Consider the following 9,873-nt stretch of genomic DNA (forward strand, 5'->3'; position numbering starts at 1 on the left):
CCCTTGTTGTATTTAGTTCACCTATTTATCACAATGAATAATTACCAGCAAAAACACGTCATCGTAGTATACCTTAGCCCTTGCTAGGTTCAGTACAGGGCTCAAATTATCTTTTGAACATGCATTCTAATCACAATCATGTAAGGCTTGCTGTCGCTATGGTGATTATCTGTATGGTGCAAGTGGAACTGATAGAATATACATTGTGCAAAGTTATTCTATACCACACACACATTAAAGAGTTGTTCTGTTAGAACATTGATATTTCAACTTTGCATATTATCAGTCCCACTGTCGAAAATGAGAAACATCCTAATTATGTTATTATAAGAGTTTTTGCTCCAGGCAACGATACAACTATATTGGATTGAAATTGAAGAGTCTGGTCTAGAATTACAGTGTAAGCCCATGTATAAATCTTATCAACTGTAACCACCATTTTCTTTGTCGACTACTTTATCTTAATGGCTAGTCCTGGAAGATAAAACGTAATTATTTGTATACCTTCATTATCTGACAAATAATGTTGCGATAACTAAATTTATGTTTAAATGTGCTAGTTGTGTTATTTTATCGAAAATGCCTGTCACAGAATTAACTGTTACAAGGTATTTCCAAATCATTAAATTTTATCTGAAGATATATCAATAATCGGTTATCTTTTACTATTACATGTATTAACAATACCGAATGCATATACTTCCGACACTTCAATATCAGCCGCTTTTCTCTAGCTTTGCTTACAACGTAATAAACAAGGATATCCTCCCACTAAGCTATGTTAAGGTCGTGGCTATTCAATTTTCACCATTATAAGTTGTCCACTTGTAGGGTATATCACCCTTGGTTCCCTTACCTGCGGTGTTAACAGGTAACAGTTAACGTGACATCAAAAACTTTGCCAGTTTACCATATCCATGATAGACGTCCACCGTTAAAAACACTAAAAACTATGGGAATATCTATAGTACACATCATGATTTCAAAATGATATTTTCGTCTTTTTTCTTTCTTTTTTTTTGTTTAGTGCACTGGGATATTGCTAGTGGTTCTGTTTTCACCTTTCCGACTCTTATTTTAAGAAAGCCGCATTTGATTTTGCAATCTGATAGATGGATGTGTGTCAACAACTTTTGTACTGGTAAATAACTTTAAGGAACGCAAATCGAGGACTCTTATATAAAATATTTCTTTTGTTCGTAGGCAAATATATCTTTGTTTCTAATATTAGTTTCAACTACATTACAATGTTTTTAACATCGGTATGAAATGCATTGTTCAATTAAATACTCATTGTTTTTTTGACAGATTAAACGGTAATAACTCAAATAAACTGTCTCATGTCATATTTTATTTAACATGGCACTGCCGAGAGTTCCAGTCACCGAATGCCCGACATACACCGTCGGCCGCTAATGGTCTCTGACACATGAACAGTCTTTGATTAAATTTTGATTTGGTTGTTAAATTTCAGTTCCTGAGCACTACTTCTTTTGAAATTTTTTACATGCGTATAATGTAACATTGCTTGCGACATCGAATCTCGAACAATATGGGGAAACATACATGATTACAAGAACAAACGTGGTTTGAATTCATAAAACTGTTCTCATGCCGAATCTGAGATGTATTCTTTTTGATACACATATGTAGCTGTATATATAAATATACTTTTATTTTACACTTTGTGACTGGGGTTTAATTACTGTTCTTACTAATTACATCTGTCTAGACATTGCGTTGCATGTTCCTCGCGATATCAGCATATGCGTCACTTTCAAGTTCGATACTGTCGGTTTTTAAATTTCACGGGGCTGCTTTTTTCGCGGTTTACTTCGTTGCGACAAAGAAACGGTCAATAAATTTCGCACAACACCCTCTTGTAAACATTCTGCAGTAATCACATTTATTCATTAGTGTATGTATTTGCACTATACTAAATGGTCGCAAATATAGCGAAATAAGTCCCGCGAAAATTACCAATTAAACAGTAACATTTCACGAGTTTATTTCCTTAAATGTAGACTAAATGATCCCGTGGACGGAATGGTCAAGTAAATGCTAAGACATGGCAGTAACTGCATTAAACACACATTTACATACAAATATCGGATGTATGGCTCTCTTTAACAAGATATATTTCGAAATTGATATTGTTTTGTTCAAAAAGTTGAGCATTCATTTTTGATGAGAGGTATTTTCAGGGCACGGTACAAAAACAAAAGTTTTTAAAATGTCTCTCACTCAAACACTTGGACTGCGCGCCGTGGCGATTTGTACGAGATATCTCGTCTAATATTTTAAACACACCTTTTTCTGTCTGTTTCACTGTGCTCTCAAACGTCGCGTTTCCTGGTATGGTTCTTATCACAATAAGGTATTTCTGATCGTACTGTTCTTCGGGCGACAATATCCAATTAAGCAAAGTAAATTTTGTTTCTTTTTCAACTTGTCGTTCCAGGCTATTTTGGACTGTTCTGGCTTCTATTACAGCGTCCAAAGTCAACTTGGCACATTTGTCGCGTACCGGTAATAAAAATGTATTAATATATTGCAATAAGTGTTTTGCAATAGATGTTACAACCGGTGATGACTTATTAATAGGCTGCGAGGTGTAACAAGCACAATAATGTTCAGGAATTTTTGCATCTGCGCATGACTGCATTTTAGGGAGGGTTTTAAAGATGCTTAAAGGTTGTGGTGTCCTACTACTTTCTGTTTTACCACTTGAAAAATCATCATATCTTTTATATAAAATGTCACGAATTGTCTCGTGTATATTGAACGCCGTTGTAAGTTTATGCTCATTTGCTTGTAAGTTTTCAACAATTGTTGGATATTTCTTTTTCAACACTTCCGGTAGCACTATAGACATGAAAGGCATTCTGTCCTCAATACGCCCTACGTATGTGTTCCTTATTTCATCCAGCCTTGAACCGTGGTCACTGTACAAAATCAGAACAGTTTTGTTCAAGTGCCCTTCTTCATGAAACCATTTAAGGAGCTCCATGAAGTCGTTGTCGCCATATTCTAGAAAATTTATATAATTGTGTGCTAACTCATTCAGCCAAGCAAATGCAAATCTTTGTTTTCCTTTGTATGCATGCACGAATTTTTTGAAGAAGTCCACAACCAGCATATGGTTTGGTCGATTGCCGTAACACATACCAGATGACGTTTTCATTTTCACCGCCTTAGATTCAAAATACATGAAGACCTGGTCTATCATATATTGCATTGGCTGAATTTTACGCATGGCCAGCCAAAAAGGTCTGCTGTAATGAGTGGTTGGAGGTTTAGAGAATCCTAATGGTACTGTATGATCAAAAGTAGCTATCTCGGGCCAATCTTCGCTATGCATGGTGACATAGCCTTGTTTCTCAAACTCCTTCCAGATAAAAGGATACATGTCTGCAAACTCATAATGATAGTCAAATTTGAATTCGTGATGGTGTTTCCCACAAAGCATCGCTATCAAATTGGGGAAGGTATTGTCCCCAACCTTATTGTACCCCTTGAGAATATTACCACCTAGTGTTTCCGTTAGATACTTCACAGTTTTTGGAAGTTTCCGAGTTGCTCCTAAACGCGAAACAGAATCAATGCCCAACATAAAAATACTGAGATCTTCGTCGGTTTCTTCTTTCATTTGTATTATTTTTTCTTTAGATTTCCTATCAATTTTCTGATGAAGATTTTCATAAACGACTTTCCCGGACGGATTTCGACATCGTACAATAAAGACATCTGCTGGAACGTCCACAGGACCAGAAAAAATTATTTCGGTTTCAAATTTTACTTTGAAATCGGTCACAAGATTAATTATGCTGTAGACACAATCCAGTTTTCCATTTTTTGACGGCATGTACACACTTTCGTTGAATCTTAAGAGCCCGTTCTTGTCCACAATGGTTAAGGATGATGTCGAATCACACTCAAGCGGTTGAGGATGCCAGTTGTAAAATCTGTTTATGGTCGGGTCATTGATGTCAATGTCAGGCAATATACATTGGCTATGAATGTCATTGTGAACGAACACATAGAGTGGTTCTTGTAAATATTTTATGTACCCATATATCATAAAACTCGTTCCAAGCATCAAGAAGAGCATTAACCTCGTTTTGGGATATCTTCTAAGCAAAATACTACGACTCAGCGAGCGCAACATTTTCTTAATGTATGTCATGAAAATAACTTGTAGACACTAGCAAGTTCCTTTAACAACTCCAAATACCTTCTTGGATATAAAACAGTGGTTTTTTACATGTTTAATCTTGAAAGTAGGCACTTGGATTTACACATCCGACACAAAGATGCATTGAAAACTCCTAATGACTTCAAACACAGAGCTTTTGGTGATTGTTTTTGTAGTCCATTCTCAAGCATCTGGGAGAGAATTCCAGCGACATCACTCCTAACTGCAATAAGTAAAGTACAGGGTATTAGCAAAATTTCTATATACAGTAAAATTAAACAGCATAATATACCTTTTCCACCTTTTTCTAGTATCCCAAATTTTCCTTCTTAACAAGTTGCATAATTGTTTAATAAACATTTTACATCGTAACGGCGTCTTATTTATGGACCCTAATAAAACTGGAAGTTACAAAAGATTGAGTCGGAGAACGACTGAATGCTCAACCTGAATGAAAGGATAAAAATGCAGGTCGTTTGAACTTTTTGAGGGTGAAATAATGTAAAGCATGTAACATAAAGCAATGTATAAAATATACAACAGTTTATCTTGTTTTCAATCGATCATGATTACTTTTTGTCTGAGATGTAAATTTAAACATTTGTAAAGTTCACTTTAGATTTTCATAGTTTCCGGATTTCTGTATTCTAATATTACTGACGACTCCAAAAGGAAGAAATAACTATTTCATACATATGTATGTATCCGTTGTTGACACATACTGTATCTATTACTAAAATCATATTCAAATAATCCTTTTATTTTTGCTCTAACGTGATGTTTACGTATCCAAATATGTAGTTCATCTGTGGTTTTGTATAATCATTTAATTTTTGCTCTTCCTTGATGTAATTATTGTCCCTCGCCTTTTTTAACCACAGGTAATCGTCTTTTTAAACTTAGGTTAATGGGAGTTACGTGAGCTGCATTACTTATGCAGTTGCAAGATCCGGAGTTGTGAAAGTATGCACATTGCGTGTAAAAACTTCAGTAACGCCAAGGATACATGTATGGGATTTAAACGCAAACAAAAGGTCATACGAAGGGAAACCCAAGTGTGTTCCACTGGCATGCCACCGTACATGTACATGTTTAAAACCTCCAGAAGATGATGAAATTTCTTTAGATCAGATTTAAGGCGGTTTTTATTAAAAATGGACACTGTACGGACCACTGAAATGACATGCCAACCTCCGCTTATTAAAGGAATAAACACGAAAACTGCCTTATCATAACCAAGTGGACCATATTGAATACATGTACATATCTGAATATTGTCTCCGATCGACAGTAAGTATGTATGTACTTGTATATATAGGTCACCTGTCCGATAACGTGGAATTTATCCGGGTTCTCCCACAATCAGAATTTATCCGGGTTCTCCCACAATCAGACCCCTAGCGCGCTTCTATTCGACCAAAGAGAGTTATTAAATGTACCGTTTTGAAGGACAGGGGTTGTAATGCATATATTTTTTAGTTGATTAATATAAGTTGTTATATATTTTTTTAATAGCGCTGGAAAATTGTATTATTTTTTTTTACCCCAGGCAAGGTAGATCGTGTTTTGATACTTCCCGCCGAGATGCTTACTACAAATACTCTCTTTTTCCTTATGCCTTGTGTATGCTTTATGACGTCACTCCTTACATTTCTTTGGGATATTTATTATTTATTAAATAGTTTTTTCCATTGTAAACTGAGATTGGAGATAGACAACGCTATATATATCTAACTTCACATCTTCCAAAGTCTTAAGAACGGAAGGTAGTTTTGTGCGTTTTTGCTAAACAATCGTATTCCATGTATGGGGATGGGTGGGGAGGGGATATGGAGTCATCCCGGCGTTGGCGGCGTCCCACCTCAAGATGCTGACATTTTTTTTAAGAATATATCACCACCATCAGAAGGTTGTTAATTATTACATAGTTACATCATCAATTATCTATTGTAACCAATACCCCTAACGTATCGCTGGGAACTCACGGTCAGAGAACACCCCCACCCCGTTAAGAGAGCACCCCAACCCGTTCAGAGAACACCCCCAACCCGGCCAGAGAACACCCCCACCCCGTTCAGAGAACACCCCCACCCCGTTCAGAGAACACCCCCACCCCGTTCAGAGAACATCTCCACCCCGTTTAGAGAACAATCCCATCCCGTTAAGAGAACACCCCCACTCGTTCATAGAACACTCCAGCCCCGTTAGAGAACACCCCCACCCCGTTCAGAGAACACCTTCACCCCGTTTAGAGAACAATCCCCACCCCGTTCAGAGAACACCCCACTCGGTCAGAGAACACCCCCACCCCGTTCAGAGAACATCCCCACCCCGTTCGAAGAACACCCCACTCGGTCAGAGAACACCCCCACCCCGTTCAGAGAACATCCCCACCCCGTTCAGAGAACACCCCTACCCCGTTCAGAGAACACCCCCACCCCGTTCAGAGAACATCCCCGCCCCGTTCAGAGAACACCCCACTCGGTCAGAGAACACCCCCACCCCGTTCAGAGAACATCCCCGCCCCGTTCAGAGAACACCCCACTCCGTTCAGAGAACACCCCTACCCCGTTCAGAGAACACCCCCACCCCGTTCAGAGAACACCCCCACCCCGTTCAGAGAACACCCCACTCGGTCAGAGAACATCCCCGCCCCGTTCAGAGAACACCCCCACCCCGTTCAGAGAACATCCCCACCCCGTTCAGAGAACACCCCCACCCCGTTCAGAGAACATCCCCGCCCCGTTCAGAGAACACCCCCACCCCGTTCAGAGAACATCCCCACCCCGTTCAGAGAACACCCCCAACCCGTTCAGAGAACATCCCCGCCCCGTTCAGAGAACACCCCACTCGGTCAGAGAACACCCCCACCCCGTTCAGAGAACATCCCCGCCCCGTTCAGAGAACACCCCACTCGGTCAGAGAACACCCCCACCCCGTTCAGAGAACATCCCCGCCCCGTTCAGAGAACACCCCCACCTCGTTCAGAGAACACCCCCACCCCGTTCAGAGAACATCCCCACCCCGTTCAGAGAACATCCCCACCCCGTTCAGAGAACACCCCCAACCCGTTCAGAGAACACCCCCACCCCGTTCAGAGAACACCCCACTCGGTCAGAGAACACCCCCACCCCGTACAGAGAACAACCCCACCCCGTTCAGAGAACACCCCCACCCCGTTCAGAGAACAGCCCCACTCGTTCATAGAACACGCCCACTCTGTTCAGATAACACCATTTATAAAATCTTAACCACAGTACGCACCAGAAAATTGTGGACCAGAATGTGTCAAGAACTTTGACAAGATTTCATTTATATATATATTACACAATTTCAACATTGACCAATATAATATATGCTTTAACTGCGGGTATACATTAGGAAACTTTTGGTGTGAAAATCGAAAAAAATAAAAGTAATAAAGCAAATATATAATAATAAATATTTATAAATAATAAAAATGTGATTTATATCAACATATATTCTGTAATTGCATTCAAAAATTAGAAAAAATATATATAAAAAAAAAACATAAAAAAATAAATAAATTGAAACTGCTTTACTTTAAGGAGATTCTAAGGTTAACCTGCCGGTAAACCCAGGACACAAACGATTACACCTAAGGGTCACTAACTTTTGACGTTCAAAGCCACATTCTGAGCGTGACATATCGGATTGACCGATTTACGTTGCAGATTACTATTTTATCTTAAAAGAGGGTAAGAATGGAGTAAATACAACCGATAAAGTCATTGTGTTGAACTCAACGTGAAGACGACAGGAAATTTAATCTCTATACTTTAACAACTAATGTCGTGATAACAACCTATTGTAGCAGTGTTGTGTACGACATATCGGATACACTATGACTGTGCTTGTAAAAATATGTGTCACATTTAAAACGAAGGAAATTCTTCTCTAACATGTATTACTAAACCTTGCTCTGGTGGTAATATATACAATAGTTTTCTGAGTAATGAAGCATTATTTGTAGAAAAATCGTCTATTGATGATGGGAACGTTTACGGCTCACTATACAGCGGTCTGGCAAAGCGGGACAGTCAAATACAGTAGTTTAACTTGGGAACACAGACATATCTCCAATCTTCAGTTTAACTGAGGACCCCATAGTATTTCATAACAAAAAACTGGATTAAAATCATTTACACTTGTTTATGACCCTAAGTACATGTACATGCAATGATTTCAAATTATTTTCACTTCCTATTTTTATAAAAAAAAATAATATATCGAAAAGGCGATTTCGGCCAGGATACAACATGAATGTAAAATTTCATAACACAAATAATATATCATAATACACATATATCGGTTATAGAGTACAAATGTGTATTTATAGAATACAAATATGAAATGTAGAATATGAATAGAATATGAATATTGAAATATAGAATACAAACACAATATATATATAATAAATTTTGTCGAGACAAGCTGATACCATTGGGTCATGTATCGTTTACAACAGGTCATCGTGAAAGAAATAAGTTACAAGCTTTTTTGTCGGCTGGTATATTTGATAATTGATAATTGATAATCATTAGCTCACCTGTTTAGTCCGAAATGTTTTAGGCGGTTTCAATAGTAGAAATCCTTACGTGGAACGAATGTGTTATAACGGCCGTTGGTAATAACGTAAGGGGTAACTTTCAGCTTGATTACATCCAATAGCCGCTTAAACTTGTGGTTCAAAAGAATCGGTCACATGATCTAGATAGGCTAGAATACAATGGCCGTCTATACAGGCGTTGCATGTGGACCTGTATTTCATACTGTGTTATGACGCAGCCTAGATCCGCCCGACTGGCATGTTCAGACAAAAGAATATGCACTGAAGCAACTCGACACGCTATTGTTTGAGACACATGATATTTGGAACAAATCAAATACCATTTTTATCATAAAGAAAACACAAAAAAAGTTTTGTTAGAGAAATAACAGGTCTTCTGCCATGTTTGCACATCCCCGGTCAGCCAGCTATCATAGCAACTTAACAATTTTCTGTTATCAGTATCATGATCATATCTTTACCTGCGGGCTACCCACTACTTCTATACCCACAAGTGTAATTGGACATGTTTACACATGTATGTATGTGGGTGTGTGTGTGTGTACAAACGTGTTTAATGTGTATTACATAATAGTTTTTGTCATTTACACATTCAGCAGTAGGCTACCGATTGGATTTATAACAATAATGAATTACAGAAATATCACATCGTAACGTAAACAATCAACACTTCAATGCAAAAAAAAATAAAAAATCGGAAAAAAATCACGGGCCTTTAAGGGAGTTATATTTCATCTGTCAGTGTTTGTGTTGAGGTTTTTTTTCGTCCATGAACATTCAATTCCATATTAAGAATTTGATCGTTACACTTAATGTCCTAGGGAAAATATCGACAAACGAGAAATATCTTTAAAAAAGATAAACGGCATAGTTTAAATGCTGGTGTTTATAATATAAAACTGCTGGTGAAATAAATGAACGAACTAATGTGTTTCAGCACAGATAACAAAAGGATATCAGTTTGAATCATTTTGGTGATAATATCATGCGCGTAGCCAAGTTATTTTGTATGTGTATGCAGAGAAATGAAATGAGGGGTGAATGAGTACCATATTATGATATACAGTTAAGTGTTTGGACAATTGGA

General features: G+C 38.0%; 1 protein-coding gene across 1 annotated transcript; it reads right to left on the reverse strand.

Moving 5' to 3' along the window:
- Positions 1–1,336: 1,336 nt before the first annotated feature.
- On the reverse strand, positions 1,337–9,188 carry LOC117342490. The gene is made up of 2 exons (XM_033904665.1): positions 8,766–9,188; positions 1,337–4,418 (listed from the first exon to the last, which is right to left on the reverse strand). The coding sequence occupies exon 2, from the start codon at positions 4,184–4,186 to the stop codon at positions 2,201–2,203; it is 1,986 nt and encodes a 661-aa protein (XP_033760556.1). The 5' UTR covers positions 4,187–4,418; positions 8,766–9,188; the 3' UTR covers positions 1,337–2,200.
- Positions 9,189–9,873: the final 685 nt, after the last annotated feature.

The sequence above is a fragment of the Pecten maximus genome, chromosome 14, assembly GCF_902652985.1.
Source record: "Pecten maximus chromosome 14, xPecMax1.1, whole genome shotgun sequence".
Classification (NCBI taxonomy): domain Eukaryota; kingdom Metazoa; phylum Mollusca; class Bivalvia; order Pectinida; family Pectinidae; genus Pecten; species Pecten maximus.

Coding starts and splice junctions, on each gene's coding strand:
- LOC117342490 (XM_033904665.1), bottom strand. CDS start 4,186: ATGACATACATTAAGAAAATGTTGCGCTCGCTGAGTCGTAGTATTTTG.